The sequence below is a fragment of the Rhinolophus hipposideros genome, assembly GCF_964194185.1.
Source record: "Rhinolophus hipposideros genome assembly, chromosome: 24".
Taxonomy (NCBI): Eukaryota; Metazoa; Chordata; class Mammalia; order Chiroptera; family Rhinolophidae; genus Rhinolophus; species Rhinolophus hipposideros.
In genome coordinates, this window is record NC_138070.1 from 4,363,391 (window position 1) to 4,379,610 (window position 16,220).

Genomic DNA, 16,220 nt, shown 5'->3' on the forward strand with positions numbered 1-16,220 from the left:
GAAGCTGAGGCCTCTTTCCCGCGTAACGGCTGTTAGATTCCCAGAGAGCCAATCAGACGAGAGGGTTTGACAGCAGTCCCGCCCCCTCCCAGTTCCCAAGCGTCGGACCTCCCTCTTCCGCTCTCGCTGCGGGAAGGGGAGGGGAAGGTTGACGCGCGCGCCGCGGCTCTGCCGTCTCCGCCCTCTTCCGAGCAGCCAATCGCAGGCAAGACGCCGGGCGCGCGCACGCTCCCTCGAGTTTAACGGTCGCGAGAGGTCGCTCGCTCGACCCTGAATTGAATCGGCAGTGGGAGCGGCGGCCAGGTAAGCGGCTGCCCCTGTGCGGGGAGCTGCCGGTCGCGGGGCACAGGGGACAAGACGTAGGAGACACTGTCTGAGCGGAGCCATGAGTGTGCTGATGGGCGAGGGCGGGGACAGATGACAGCCACACAACGCAGCCCTCCCACAGCCTTCTGGCGTGTGGGGGCTTGGCCTGCGGCCGAGCGCCTTTTCTAGATTCAGCGCCCTGAGTGACACCCGCGTGGCCCAATCTCAGAGCGCCTCTCCCCGAGGGGCGGGGGCGTTGTGGGGTTTGGGACGGGCTTCCTCGGCTTACTTTAGGAATCACGACTGTAGTTGTTGGAGCGGTGCCTTGCCCTGCGGCCTCCCTGCTGTCACAGTGTAGGCGACGGCACGGTTCTCCCTCGCCTTCCCACTTTGACCCGAGAGCCCGCCTCGCAATCGAGGTCTAGCTGTGAACGCGGGCATGTCAGGATCTGACCTCAGAACCGCTGAGATCATCCCCTCCTTCCCGTCAGGCTCCCGGCGAGGCCAACTGCACGTGAACTTTGGTGTCACCGGCGGACCACGCTCGGTCGCTGGCTTTTCTCCAACCCCCTTTTTTGCTACGGGTTAGGGGGACCCAAAGCGTCCTATTTTGTTGCTGTGAAATAGAAAAATGTCTCTTCCATCCGTTCTCCATGATTTTTTTTTTTTTTTTGAATGAGCATCGTATCTCGGCGTTTTCCCCTTTCATCCTCACGCCACCCCCGTGGAGAAGCGTCATTGTATTTCTAGGGGTTTTCATCTGGATCTCCTGCATCCGGATTACCTCCACGGGGAAATAATAGAAGGATTGCAGATCCAAGTCCCTGGAGAGCGTGTGTCTTTCTGGTAGAAGAGCGAGGTGATTTGAATCCAGGTATTTTCGTTTCCAGTTGGAAGGTGCACCCCCTGACTTTTTAAATACCACGTTTGTCGTTGGTGATGGGCAGAAGCCACTGGGGAGAAATCCATTGAGTTCGGTCCGGTTACCCTTGGCTTTCGCACCTGTCCCTGAAGGACATGGTTCCGTTATGAGATGATGCATTTCAGATTGTGCTTTGTGCAGCCAGGCCCTAGAAAGGGGGAACCTAGAGGAACCCGAATACTAATTTTCCTCTATTGCACTCCCTAAACTTCCCATTTTGCAAGCGGCACAGGTGTTTGTTTTTTCCTTTTTTCCCTTCCTCCCTTGTTGTTTTTAAAAAATACATGAATTCCCTAAGAAGGAGGCGTATTGTTTGACCTGTCATATAGCCAGTTTGTCTCTATACCTAGTGTCAAATTTTAGTTGATCTGGCAAGCAGTTTATTTTTTAAGTAAGACATTCGTAGAGTACAAAATGCTGTGTAGAGCCCAATGCATTCCTTCCACCCCCACCTTGTTAACACTTTAATTGGCTGTTTTCAATACCAGATTAAATACTAAGCAGTTCCCATTCATGTATTCACTGTATAAATCAACAAGCATGGATACTTGGTACAATTTATTAAACAAGTGAACAAAGAATTTAAGTAGTCTAATTATTACATAGTAGCATTGTGCCTAGAACCTTGATTGTTAAATATATACAATTCTGAAATATTACCTGGAAAAGATTGATGCTATTTTGCAAATCACCCTTATTCTAAATATTTTTATTGAGATACAATTCACATACCATAAAATTTATCCTTTAAAAATGTACAAGCCATTGGCTTTTAGTATAGTCAGAGTTGTACAACCGTCACCACTATCTAATTGCAGAACTTTTCATCACCCCCAAAAGACATCCCATACCCATTTTGGTCACTCCCATTCTCTCCTTCCTCCAGCTCCTGGCAACCATTCATTTATTTTCTATCTCTAGATTTGACTATTTTGGAAATTTTGTGTAAATGGAATCACAATATGTGGTCTTTTACTGAGCTGCGTTTCTTAGCATAATGTTTTCAGTGCCACATTGTAGCATGTATCACTACTTCATTCCTTTTTTATGGCTGAAAAAGAGTCCATTATGTGGACACACCACATTTGTTTATCCATTCATCAGTTGATGTACATTTGGGTGGTTTCTGTATTTTGGCCGTTGTGAATAATGTCACTGTCCTTAATGTAGGTTTGTATAAAAGGACCAAGGTTTTCAAAATCATGAAAAGATAGTTGGCTAGGTTTAGTGGCTTTTTATAGTAGTATTTTTTTCCCCATTCATTTTCAGACTCTTGGGAGCTTAGGATATTTCCCAGTTCTGAATGTTAGCAACTGAAAATGCCTGTAGATGATGACGTATCTGAAGATGACTCGGATTCAATCTCTTCAAATAGTGAAAAAACCTACATTTTCAGATAAGAGAGCATAACAATTTCTGTACAACATGGAAGATTTTGACTTGGTGAAACCCTTACAAAAACCTTCTGTAGAGTCTGATGTCAAAAATTCTCATTCTCTTGGACTGAGCTTAAATACTAATAGGTAAGAATTGGGATAGATAGATTTTTAAAAATGTAATGACAAAAAGTAAATTTGTTTGCATAAATTACCGAGTTTATCCAAACAGTGTTATAGTTACTGAATTGCATTTAAAACACAGACAGACTATGATCAGGAGCTGTTCAGGCACAGTTAAGAATGGTTTTAGCCCTTCCATGGTTTTCATTTCTCCCAGAGATGTGTAGTTTTGCATGGGGACATTGTGAAAAAGAACTGGTTTTGCTAGTTTTATTTATACTTTTTTTGTTTTTGGTAAATTACAAGCCTATCGTTAAAATTTAGTTGCCTGAATTGTTTCTACATTTTTAAGTTAACAGGACAAATAGTGTTTAATATTGCAGAATTACCTCGCCAATCAGGAAAGTTACAATTAAAGTTGAATACTAGGAAGTAAGCAAAATACATAAATACATACATACATACATACATATATACCAGACTCTTAGTCGATAAAATACCCGGGGTGCCAAAAAAATGTATACACGTCTTGTATTCATCTTTTGCTATCGGTATATATTGAGTATTACAATTTTAATACAGTTTTTTTTTCCTTTCTGAAAATGTATATACATTTTTTTGGCACCCTCTGTAGATGTCGTCAAACAATACATTTTCTTTTTAAACTTTCCCATGTTTGGTTTGTTTTTGATCAGAGCCTGTTTACTCTCATTTTGTACATAGTCTGACAAGCTTGATTATTTGGTTTCTACATTTCTAATAGCTTAAAACCAGCAAGGAGGCAGGGACCATTAGAGGAGGTCAACTACCATAAAGCGAAAACAGCAGTCCGAGGCCTGGTAAAGGGGCAAATACCTTTACACACAATAGGTCTTGAAGAAATTGTGTATTATAGACAAACAAATAAATCAATTCCTTAAAAAAATTTGTTCATTCTTTGCCCTCCTCAGGAGGAATTTAAGGCAGCTTACAAGAATATATAAAAGGAGGAAGCATAAATTAAAGTTGGGTAAAAATGGGGAAGAAAAGCATGGGAAATGGTCCAGAAGAAATGTCTGCCATGGTAATCTATACCCACTTACTGAAAGCTGGCCATGCATTTTGTTTCCTGTATCACTTGGCCCCTTTGAAGCCCATTTCAAGAACAAATCCCCCCGGTGTTTGATTTGTTGGGAGGAACCTAAATGTGCCTTTCTAATGAAAATTGTGTAACTGAACTTGTCTCCTTTTTCATTGTGACTGGTAGTTAAATTGGCCAAATTTAAACTTGGTTGCTGTAAACCCCTTATAGACAGCATATTATATCCTTCTTTTCCTTAATTTTTGTTAATATGTTCTCTGATCCTAACTTTATTATTTTGTTCTTTTTCATTAGTATCCTCTTTTTTACAAATTCTTTGTGAAACAAAGTAGAGTATCAGTAAATAAATGAAAATGGCCTTTTAGTGATTGGAATTTAAATAAATGTTAATGTCCTTAGTTATACTTTGTGTTTTTATAAACCAGATCTGAAATAAACTCATCTCCAGTTTGGAAAGGCAGTCCTCCTGGAAAGAATCAGTCTGTTTTACACACTGAATGGGCTAACTAAACACATCCTGAATATTTGCTGCTAATTTGCTTGGCACAACTTTTATTCAAAGATAGTGCAAAGATAATCATCAGCTTATCACACCAAATTAGAGGGATCCAATTAACAAGACTGAGCTGTAATACTGGGCAGCGGAGAAAGAGTCTCCATTACAATAAAGGGCTGTTCTTAAAGTGAGATGAAATAATCCTCTGGAAAAATGTAGATTGAGAAGCTGGAAATGTTTCTTATTATTGTTTAGCAGAAACTTTTATTTTCTGCTGGTACTTCGGAGTGTTCTCACTTTTGAAAAAGGGCTTTCTGTTGTGTTGTTTAAAAGGTTAAGTGCTCTGTCTGTTTATTGCTATTTTTCTTTCGTGGACAAACATGATTAGATTTTCAACCAATGAGGTGCCATTAAGAAGGATTAAATATCAGTGGTTTTGTACTGCTCTGCTAAATCTTGAATTGCTGAATTATTCAACACTTTGGCAGAATGAAGAAAACCATTTGAATTATTTATGTTTCAACAGAAGTAGTCCCCACTTTAGTACAAATGGGGTATCCTCTTTCTCAGGGAAGACCAGACCATCTGTAATTCAAGGTACAGTTGAAGTCCTAACCTCTTTAATGCAAGAGCTGCAAAACAGTGGAAACACTGATTCGGAACTTTGGAAAAACTGTGAGGTACCTAGTTTTGTTTTATTTTTAGAATTTTAAAATAATTATAAACATGCCTCGACTGCACTCTAAATTATTCGAAATATATATTCTGAAGAGCACGATACTTAAGTTATTGCTAAAATAAAGCTATCGAATATATTAATTGGGGATGATATTGAATGACTGTGAAAAAGATAGCCAGAGGTGTGTTTTAGCAATATATTAGTGGTTAGTCATACTAAGTTATATTTTAAATGTGAACTAAAATGTCTGTGCTCAGAGAAATCCAAAATTGTAAATATTTTTATTGATCCTAATGTTTTTTTTAAGTAACTCATACAGAATTATCATCATTTTGAAAACCTTAATCCATTTTGAAATCTTTTTAATGCTCTAATTATAAATTAAGGCTTCTATTTAGTGCCTTATCGTATTTAGCTGGGATACGTTGAGTTATATTGATTTTTCAGGTCAGTGGTTCTTTCTTTGCCTATAGGTTAAATTGTGATATAAAAACTTAGTTAAAAGGATCCTTGTACGTGTAAATTTTGCTTATAGAATAATGCCCAAGATAGATAGTAATGTTTTATTACTATTAAATTATTTAGAGTGTAGTAGATTTTGTTTTAAATGTTAATCATACTTTTAAAATTGTAATTTGTGTTATTTTTTCAGAATATAGAATAAATGGAATGAAAGATTAGCTAGTTTAAGAGTCCAGTAGCAACTACCCTAAGTGTAATTACTTATATTCATATCCTCAATCATTGAAGTTATAAAAATGACTGAGTATTATTATAAAATTTTAAAAAATTAAGTTTTAAGTTTGTATGCTTTTTACGTTTTTCCATATAACAATTGGTATGTGCTAATGCAAAAGACCTATAAAATGCCATTGTAAAATAATGCAGTAAAAATGGAATGTTTTATGAAATGTTTCGTGTAATGTACTTATTCATTAGCTTATAATACCTGAATTAACCTGTTTTTTTAAACAATTGAAGTACTGCCTCAATGTAGTTTAACTTCTGGCAAATTCATGTCTGACTAGCAATGGTTACTTTTAATACTTTGAAATCAACATCTTAAATAAGAACCAGGGTATATTTGTGAATTTAGGGTACAGATCTTTATAAGCCAGAATACCAATCAGCTATGTACACTTTTTAACATCCGAGCCAGTTTCTTTCTGCCTTTTCTTCTGCACCTGTAATATAACAAACAGATTAGTGTATTTATTATGTTTAGTAATGATTGACTAGTTAATTTTTGTAATGTAGACATGTAATTGATAATTAGGGAATTGTTTCTTAAGCTATTTCTTACTTTAACAGAATGTGATATATCCTTCTGGCCATTTCAGTAAAATTTCTCAAATTTGTTTAGTGTGTTTTTATATTACAGTATTTTGTAGGCTGCAAGAACAAATGCCTCTGATGTTTTAGTGTAGAGTTTTAGAAAGAATGGGAGAGGTAAGGATTGTATCTTATTCCTGACTCTTCCTGAATTTCATGTTTTCACCTTCCTTTGGCAACAATAACATTTGTCTGATTTTCTACCCCTTGTAAGGTGCAAATCTGTAGTGTTAAATCAAAACATGAAACCTTTCACAATTTGAACAGTGAAGAGTTCTGCAGATGATCTGATGTCTTTAGAATTTCTTTATAAACATTTGAACTGGGTTCTTTCTTTCTTTCTGTTAAAACCTCTCTCCTGGAATTTCTTTTTAACTTTTGTTTATTTTAAGTGTGTTTTTCCAGCATCCATCAGCTCCAAGTCAAGTAGTTGTTTCAATCTACACATTTGTGGAGGGTGCAGCTCACAGTGGTCCATGTGGGGGTCGAACCAGCAACCTTGTTGTTAAGAGCACCGGGCTTTAACCAGCTGAGCTAACTGGCCGCCCCTCTCCTGGAATTCTTTATCACTGCTTAAACTTGGGAAGATGATGTACTTTGATTCAGTCAGGAAAGAATCTTTTAACACATTTACATAGAAATACTTTAATACATTCTTAAATACTTGCTAATATTTCTGTAATTGTAAGACTTTTTTTGCCAGTTTCATGTATATGGAGCTTGGAATGTAAGAATTTTTAAAGCACGTCATTAATTTGTTTCAATTGTTTTAGCATTTTAACTATTTAGCTCTACTGATTGTATATATAATAGTAATGATTATATATGATACTTATAATATTTGCTGTTTATTGAGTGTATTTGCTGGGCGGTATAGTCACTTTTTGTCAGTGGCATTCAACCTTATTAGACCCAAAGCCTTCTTTTTATAACAATTTTAAAAAATAACTTCAGTGAAACATCCTGAAATGAAATTCATAGCTAATATAACCTGCTTGAACCTGCTTTAAAAATCGGCATAGTGTCCTAACTGTGATAGAAAGGAGGAAGAAAAGTGATTTAAATAGGATAACACGTATATTGGAGGCTAGGTATTCAGGCACACCTCCATCAGAAGGTGGTCTGGTGCCTACGTCAGTGTAGACTCGGCAGTGAGTGCAGCCTCTACAAACACAGGCTGAGACCACTGAGCTATATTGATGACCCAGCATGCAGTTGGTGACGTGATTTTCTGAAACCATGACCAATTTCTGATCAAGTTCTGAAACAAACTTAAGGTCCTGGTAGTTGCATTCCTGGACAATTTGCTGATTTGAAAACTGTGCAGAATACTTATTTGTATAATATAAAATGGGCACAGGACAATATTGCTGGGGACTGTCCTGTGATTTGCAACCTGAGCCCTACCTACCAAATGCTAGAGGTGCCCCCTCATCTTTGTGACAACCATGACCTCAGAGATTTTCATAATATAGTTTCCCCATTGAGATTGCTGCTGTACATACATCATATTTAAATTTAAAATAGAATCTTCCCAGGGGTGGCCGGTTAGCTCAGTTGGTTAGAGCAAGGTGCTAATAGCACCAAGGTTGCTGGTTTGATCCCCGCATGGGCCACTGTGAGCTAAGCCCTCCTTAAAGAAAAAAAAAAGAAATCCAATCCTCCCAGCCATCTTTGAGCTGTTATTCCCATTTGATAAATTAGGAAACTGAGGCACAAAGAAATTAAATTTACTCGTTTAGGACCACACAGGCTGTGGAGAGCTGGGGGTCAGCCCTAGGAGGTCAGAGCCCATGGGATATTTACCAGGCCAGACTGGAGATCCCCTTCAGGTCGTTAGCATCCAAAAACTTAATTAGATGCCCTTTTCTCCAACAATATGTAAAATGCAGGTGGTATTAATTATTTTAGTTTGAAATGAATAACAGCTCTTAATAGTTAAGTGAATGACGTTATTCACTAAGTTTATAATGTTCTTAAATGATTTTATTTAAAATTAAAATATTAAGTATAAAATATGACTAGGAAGAACAAAATCTTCTCCACTAATTTATATCCTGAGTAAGCTCTATTCATCTGTATCCTAAATAAGACAATGCTAGCAAGGATGTGATTAATATCGTGTCTCACATCATAGGAAGCCTTTTGTGTTATGTAAATTGTTATTCTATCATTACTGTAATTTAGTTTATGTGACTGGTAACTTTATTAGGTTAAAAATAATCCCTAATGTGTTGCTTAAGTTTAGTAAAACTTAGTAAGAAAACTGTTGCCTGATTGTTTTTTTCATTGGATTAATATGAAATACTTTATATTATACGTAAGTTGAGAAGATAAGGAGCCTAATTTGATCTAGCTTACCTTGTCCTGAAGTTAGTTGATTTAGAATTAATACTTCCTATCAGTACTATCATATTTCATTTTTAAGGTTCCCTTTTCCAATCCTGAGGGTTCCCCTCCCTCACCTTAAAACTGTTACACAGGTTTCAACTTAATTGTTATATTATGGTTACATAATTGGCTTTCAGCATTAATGGAAGGACCTCTGGATTGTGTAGTCCATAATACCAAGAAAAAAGTTCAGCTAGAAATACAGTTTTATACACTCATTTTGACTATATACCCGAGTGCCTACTTCTTTCCTTGGCATTGTGTCCTAGGTGCTGGAGATACAGGGTAGGAGCAGGGATGGGAGACAGACAAGTTAACAAAGTAAATGAGATACTTTATGATTGTGGTAAATGCTCTGAAGAAAATAAACAGGATGACAAGAAAGAGAGTAACTGTTAGGATGGTTTGGGAAACTCTTTGAGAAGGTGACACGTAAGCTGAAATTGCAGGATGGGAAGAAGCCAGCCAATGTTAAGAGCTGAGGAGAGAGGTTTCCAGGTAGAGGGCACATCAAGTAAAAGCTTTTGAGGTGGAAGACGGTTTTGACAGGTTTAGGGGACAGAAAGAGGCTGGTGTGTATCCAAAGATGGACGAGCGGGATGAGAGGGATGATGAGAAGGGTATCCAGAGTGGGACTCCCTGTTGGGAGGTGTGTATAAGCCAGGTTGCACAGGGCCCTGTAAGGAACGGTGGGTGGAAAGACGTTGAGGTTTGAAACGGAAGCTAGTTTTCATGGTGGCTACTTGTTAACATTGTATATTATTGCATACAGCCTATTCCTGAAAGCACACCAGCCTTGAGAGTGAAGTTAGCCTCTGAGGTTAGCCAGACCTTCAAATTCACCCAAGCCACAAGTTACATAAGAAAGGAGCACCCAAGACTGTCCTGGTGTTTGTGCATTAAGTATAGTTTTATAACCATTTAATTCAGCTTATAAATTTTACGTTAGAAGTACATTTTTAAAAAGGTCTTTTCCCACTAGAGGAGTTTTTCTGTGAAATATTAGGTTAAAAATTATTTTTAACTAAAATATTGTATGATTTAATAGGCTAGGTGGTTACAACTCTTCAATTTGGTGGAAAAGCAGTGCCAGGAACAGATAGTTGCCCAGCAAGAACAGTTCCACAAACAAATTCAAGTAAGTTTTTACTTATATCGATTCCTTTTTTGTATTGTAAGATTTGCTGGGGAACCAATCAATATTTTATATCAATTTTGTTTATAAACAGAAAGCATATGTATTATCTCTTTGTTTTCTTTACTTTTTAGTTTGTTTTTTGTTTTCTTTCTTTTATCTCTAGAATAATATTTCATCATATTTTAAACACAATGTTTTCATAATATTATAAAACTGTGATGTTGAATATGCTTTCTTACCCAATTCTATAACTTTTTATTTTCAGTGTATACAGGAGGAGATAAAAAATTTAGTCAAGTTACAGACCAGTAATGCTTCCTGGACTTCCTATGATAGAAGTGCTTTAAGCAAACAGATATCTTTAGAAAGGCAAATGGGTTTTTTTTCTGAAAACAGTGAAAGAAATGAATCTGTTATCAGTTACCCTAAGTCTGACGAACCTGAAATGCAGCAAGAAACAGCCACTTCACAACCAGACTGCAATGTGGATAGTAGCTCCGTGAGCAGTGGGTATGGCACCTTTTGCGTCTCAGAATTAAATGCCTACAAATCAAAGGACCCTCAAGAATTCATGGAGCACACAGAGGTTTCGCAAGGACAGTATGGGGCCCCGGTGGTGCAGACGGGGTCACTTGTAGATGGTGTAAAAAGCAAGAGTTTCTACATGCATCCTCCCGAAGAGTTTTGTGCCTCTTTAAAGGACGATATTTCCATTTTTCATGGTGAATTTGAGCACAATTTTTTTGGTGAAAATAAGATTTCAGAAGTATACAGTGGGAAAGCAAATAGGTAAGTAGAATTTCTCCATCATTTGAAGGGCATTTTACTTGTTTATAACACTTCGACTCTAGTAAATAAAGCTCCTTTTAGTTGGACTATCATAGAATGAGATGCACTGAACATCTATTAGTTTTACCAGTCGTTTATTTCCTGCCTGTGGAAACTGAAATAAACAAAGCCCATTATGGCATATGACTTTCTTTCCATTAGCAGTGTTGTAAGGCTACTAAACTCTTAAGCTGGAAGGTCTTGCCAGAAAAATACCTTCTGTGTTTTCTAGTCACTATAATTACTTGCTAAAGATTAGAGTATAGGACTATATTAGCAGTGGAATTTTGTGACACATGTTCATGTAATTTGAAACCAAAAATTATATACAAGTATACTCAATTTAATAGTTTGTGTGTAGGAAGAGATTTTGTCACTTTAATGACATTTTGATCCAGGGACCTTTTGGTAAAGGAAACTGGGGCTGAATGTAAAGCAAATTATCCTTTAAAATTATGTAGTTTACCCTAAATTATCAGTTTTATATCTCTGAAATGTGTCATCAAAAATTATAATTAAATAATTTTGACCTAAATTATGTAACTATAGCAACACAAATCTTGTGTGCCCACAGGTATAATTATTGGTCCCTGTATAAGTATGATTTCACTGTGGAGATTCATGTAGTACTAGAAAGGATCCTGGTGGGGTTTGTTGTAGTCCACGGCTACAGATGTATGTACGGTTCATCACTGTTAGTCTTTCTTCACTTGGCCTTTGGTACTGAGAAATCGCAAAAAGAAATTTAGGTGAATCAATAAAAATCCATCTGGTCTGCTATTGGAAAACAACTGAAAGCACTTTCCACTAAGTGTCTACTAGTGTTTAGTTTTACGAGTATGTGTGAAGGGCAGCATCTAAAGAGAGTAATTTTGGTATTCTCTTTTTAAGTAGCAAAGCTATAACATCATGGGCTCAAAAGCTGAAGCAGAACCAACCAAAGAGAGCGCATGCAGAAGAAGGATGTTCAAAATCTATGCAAGGAAATGAGCAAACCAAGAAATCGCCAGTGGAGAAAGTAGGTGAAAGTCACTTTAAAAATAATGAGGTTGGGTTTACAACATGGTCACCAACATCAGTGGCCTTTCCTTTTATATTGTTAGTTTGTCCCATTGACATAGCTTCCTTTTGGTGTCACAAAGGATTGGAAACGATGATTTGCTCTAAGTACTGATTTTCAGTAGGCTGGAAATCAGAACTAATGAGGGATAAAATGCTATAAAAAACCGAACCATTTTGTAAAGACATTCTTTTTGTACTGCAAATGCTCGCATTTAATCAGAAAGTCATTCATTTAATTGTTTATATAAAACTCAAATAATTTGTATTACTATTAAGTTGTAACAAGTAGTAGAATACGTGTGAATGCTTTAAAATGCCTTTATATAAAAATGGTGACGTTTGGGACAACTCTGAATTTGTAATCCTAATTGTAAGAGACTAAATGTTTAAATTCTCTGTGGCCCTTTTGCTAATATAGCAGCTGCTTTCATTAAAGGGTTATAGATGTTGAGTAAGTTTTAAACATCTTGAAAGCCCTTCTGACCTACATTATAGAATAACATTGTTTAGCATAATACATTGAAATCGGAAAGTCAGGTTTCTTTATGAACTTGCTACTTTCAGAAATTGGCCATGTCTTGGATATCTTACACATAGTCTTTTCATCCTCCTATAAAAAAGACTGAAGACTAAAATTCAGAAATGTTAATTAAAATTCCTCAACTTCCATAAGGCACTATTTATTCCTCTCTTGCAGTAAATTGTTTTTCTTCCACCTGTGACACTTAGGCTCCCTAATATTAATATCACCATTCTCGGAACTCCCCCAGCTTTGTGTTGAGGAGGGAAGTAGAGGTGAGGAAAGCGCGGGAACGCCGAGGTGCTGTGTGAGTAGGTCTGTTCTTGTGCCCCTGTGAGCCGTCAAGGACGGTATATCCTTGTTAGCTGTGATAGCATAGACGTGTTTGGGGACTGCAGTAGAAGGTGCTTTCTTCATCGGAGTAGGTTGGCAGAAAGGGAGAGGGTTTCATACATCTAGTTTCTTTTCTGCTGTTTTTTTCCTTAACTGAAACTCAGTCTTATGGAGACTTTGCCACTTCTGATAAACTTTAACTCGGTGGATTCACTGGTTGAATCTTGTCATCTTTTGTGACTGTAGCTCAGTATTTGTTCAATGTAGCCTAGGGTTCCCAGACTTGGCTACACATTGAGATACCCGAGGAGCTTAGAAAACCTGCTTACGCCCCGGGCAGTCTGCCCTCACTGGTGCCGCTGTGACCTGTGTATAGGGAGGTTGAAAAGCTCCTCTGGTGATTCTCGGGGGCTGTAAAGCTTGGGAACCCCTGGTCCAGCCTCATTTTCCTCCTCCATTCAGTGGCGGAGAGTCGGACCGGCAGCCGGAAGAGCTGGCACACAGCTGAGAAATGCTCGGGTGGGTCTGCCTGGTGGTGTTCTGCCTCCAGTGATCTCAGTGGGTAGAGAGCAGAAGCTGCGTTGGCGGGCTGACTCCTGTTGCGTTTTTCCTTTTCTTTGATTATCTCCTAGACAAGTTTTAGTTTTCCTTTTTATTTTATTTTTTAAGGTGAGTGATATTTTTCGCATGAAATCATTAGGGGAAATTAAGTGGCTTTTGATGTTTCTGAGTTTTAAGTGATTTTCAGGTGATGATGGTTGGTAAATCAAAGACACTACACCTGCATAATTCTGAATCAAATTCTGTGGATTCACAGAAGTTGGAACTTTCCTCTTTCTTTCATTCTTTCTCTTCTTCCATTGTTTTATTCCAGGTTCAGTCTAAATCGGGATCTTTATGGTCAGAATTCTCTTGGGACCATTTTATTTTTAACATGTGGTAATTTCTTTCGGGTACTAGCTATTTTGAGGCACATTTTGAAATTGGGTATTGGTTAACATAAGGATTGTCCAGAGCTCAAGTCCGTCTTTGCTTCCTTCGTCCTTTGTCCCGTTGGCATTTCCTGGGCTGCAGGACTCCACGGTGCTTTTCCAGACGGGCCGAGAGACTTACACACTGAAGGTCCTTTTGCTGGGCTTCACCAGCTTCTTGGGAAGGGCTTCCCGTTCCACCACACTTCCATTTCTCATGAAAAGCTCTGCCTGTTTCCTTCACCTGATGCCTTGTTTGCTCAGAGGAGTGCAGCAGGCTGCCGTGTAGGCTCCGCAAGCCCCCCTCCAGCCCACTGGTGTGTGTGTCGGCTGAGTGCATCACAGTTTGCACCTCAGAATTGGGGACAGGACAGTCTTTCACTTGGGGTTTTTCACTTAGACCTCGCCAGCCACCTTTTCCTGGTCTTTTCAGTACTGAGACTTGAGAGAAATGTGAACAGGTAGGCGTTTTAGAAGAGACAGCAGATGACTGGGAATTTCTCACTCGATGAGGAAGAGGCTACGGGGTGCCGTGGAAGGCTGAGGTGACGGCCGCTCGTTGGGAGGTAAAGCACGATTGTCTCAGTGGGCTTCTTTGTGCAGTGGGTCCAGGCACGGTGGGAGGCAAATAACACAACCAAAGCGCCTTCACAGAAATGAAAAGTTTGATGATGGTGGAACTCAGAAAAATTCCGGTGCAAATAGTCTTTTCACATATTTTTGTTTGGAAACACGGATTTCTGTGACAATGCCAGAGACATTATAAGGAGAGATTAGCTCAGAATTTTTATTAGAATTGATAAGTATGCATTTGGTTCCTTTTCTGGGTCTAGTAACCAATTGTTTGTATGTAAGACATAAGTCTACTGTTTAAAGTTCATATTATTGTTTGTGGTTTTCTGAGTTGATTTGATTTATTATAATTTTAATAGTAAAAATGCATTGTTATGGCTCTTACATTAATTTTTATATAAATGGCTTTAATGCTAGACACCTCAAATTTCTTTTGGAAGTAGATGGCCAGTATAAAAACATTTTCCTTCTGAACTCATTAAATAACACCTGCTCCCAGTTTTCTCCTTCCAGCGCCACAGAAAACCCAAATAAAGTTTTGTAAATTACATAGGAAAAGAAACTCCTTCAGTGTTAACTCGTGTTGTTTTGCATCCTGGTAACCATGCAGACAGCCAGGCTTCTTCCTCCATGAACCTTCTGAAGGCTTCTCTGTGCCAGGGTTTGGCACCTGGCCGTCATTCCTTGGGTCAGCAGTTTGTGCCAAGGATTTTCAGCTGTCAACTCATAGTTTTCTTTCTTGAATTGTAGTCTGATTTCACCGCTGCTATGCACTCCCGTGCATTTTACCTCAGTAAACCAGATGAAAGTCCAAATTCTTGGATGTCTGATTCAGGAACAGGTATGGTACTTATATTTTTAAAGAGTTTTTTTTTTTATACCGTCTGCATTTCTCAGCATAATTATGTAGAGTATATTAGAATGGCTTCTGTGAGTGTACTGTGTGTTGTGCTTGTGGTAGCAGTAGATTCCTTACTTGCCTTAATTTGTGTCCCAAGTATTCCAAAGATAGAAAGGAGTACGTTTGCAGTTATTTCAGACAGCTGCAAAAATCATCTCAGTGTTTTTCAGGTGCTACAAAATTTACTAAGAAGTGTAAACCCTCTGTGAGCTGTTCTTAACTCTCCCTGCTGGGCTTATTTTAGTTTCAATGGTTTTACATAGTGACTCCTTTTTCCCCACACTGCTATACGCAGTTCGTCAGGGTGAGTTAGCTCTGCCTTACGAAAACTGCCAGACTCCAACTGCCTTCATGCTGTCACCCCTGATAGAGCCCCCATCATGTCACCTGGGCTCCTGCAGCTTCCTAACCACCCTCCTGTGTCACCCTTCCATCGGTGCTCAACACAGCAGCTAAAGTGCTCCTTTTAAAGATAAGTCATGTGACTTTAAAGGAGTCACGTGACTCCTCAGCGCAAATCTCTGGTTCCACTTTCCTTAGAATAACTGTGAGTTCTTACAGAGGCCCAGCAAGGTCAGGGAGGCTCCTTGCTCACATACGCCAGCCCAGCCGAGTGCTCCTTTTAGGGCTTTGGCATTGGCTGCTTCCTGTACTCAGAACGTTCCCCCTCATATGTGGCCAGAGTGGCCCACTCCTGTTACCCTCACCACGACCCAATACACCCACCCTGTTCACAGTACCTGCCGTCCTCTCCACACACACTTCATCTTCCCTTTCATTGGTTTTCAAATTTTACCATCAGAGTGCTCACCACCGTCTAGCATACGGTTATATTGTGTGATTTACTTATTGTTCATGTCTCACTACCCCCTCACCTGGCACAGGAAATGCTCGATAAATATTTGAATTATTGAATTCTTCACATTGCTTCCATGTAAGTCTGTACTATTCATAAAGAAATTGTTGTCTTTAAATTTTTTTTTAAACTGTCCTAGTTTAATCTTGATTTGCAGTAGAACATTTCTTTTTAAATATTTGGATCACAAAGTTAGGACTCTTCCATGTGAATCTTTTCCCATTTAAACTCAATGTCCTGTAACCAGATAGCCAAAAACTAGTTACTTCCCATATTTAATTTTCTTTAAGTAGAAGTAAGTTATTCTAGAACGCATTTCTGTTCTCTGTCCT

The 16,220-nt window shown here is 38.7% G+C and overlaps 1 protein-coding gene across 19 annotated transcripts in view; it reads left to right on the forward strand.

The window, feature by feature from the left end:
• Positions 1-203: 203 nt before the first annotated feature.
• Positions 204-16,220, forward strand: part of MPHOSPH9 (M-phase phosphoprotein 9) — a 49,359-nt gene continuing 33,342 nt past the window's right edge. For 6 of the 19 annotated variants that reach the window (XM_081037269.1, XM_081037267.1, XM_081037258.1 and 3 more), the window contains exons 1-7: positions 221-303; positions 2,498-2,751; positions 4,831-4,984; positions 9,755-9,844; positions 10,110-10,633; positions 11,564-11,690; positions 14,882-14,972. In XM_081037269.1, coding sequence (XP_080893395.1) covers positions 2,654-2,751; positions 4,831-4,984; positions 9,755-9,844; positions 10,110-10,633; positions 11,564-11,690; positions 14,882-14,972 — 1,084 coding nt within the window. In that variant the 5' untranslated portion in view covers positions 221-303; positions 2,498-2,653. Of the gene's footprint in view, positions 304-588; positions 1,181-2,497; positions 2,752-4,830; positions 4,985-9,754; positions 9,845-10,109; positions 10,634-11,563; positions 11,691-14,881; positions 14,973-16,220 lie in introns of those variants that run through there. The other 13 variants (XM_081037263.1, XM_081037273.1, XM_081037270.1 and 10 more) reach the window with 11 other exon arrangements.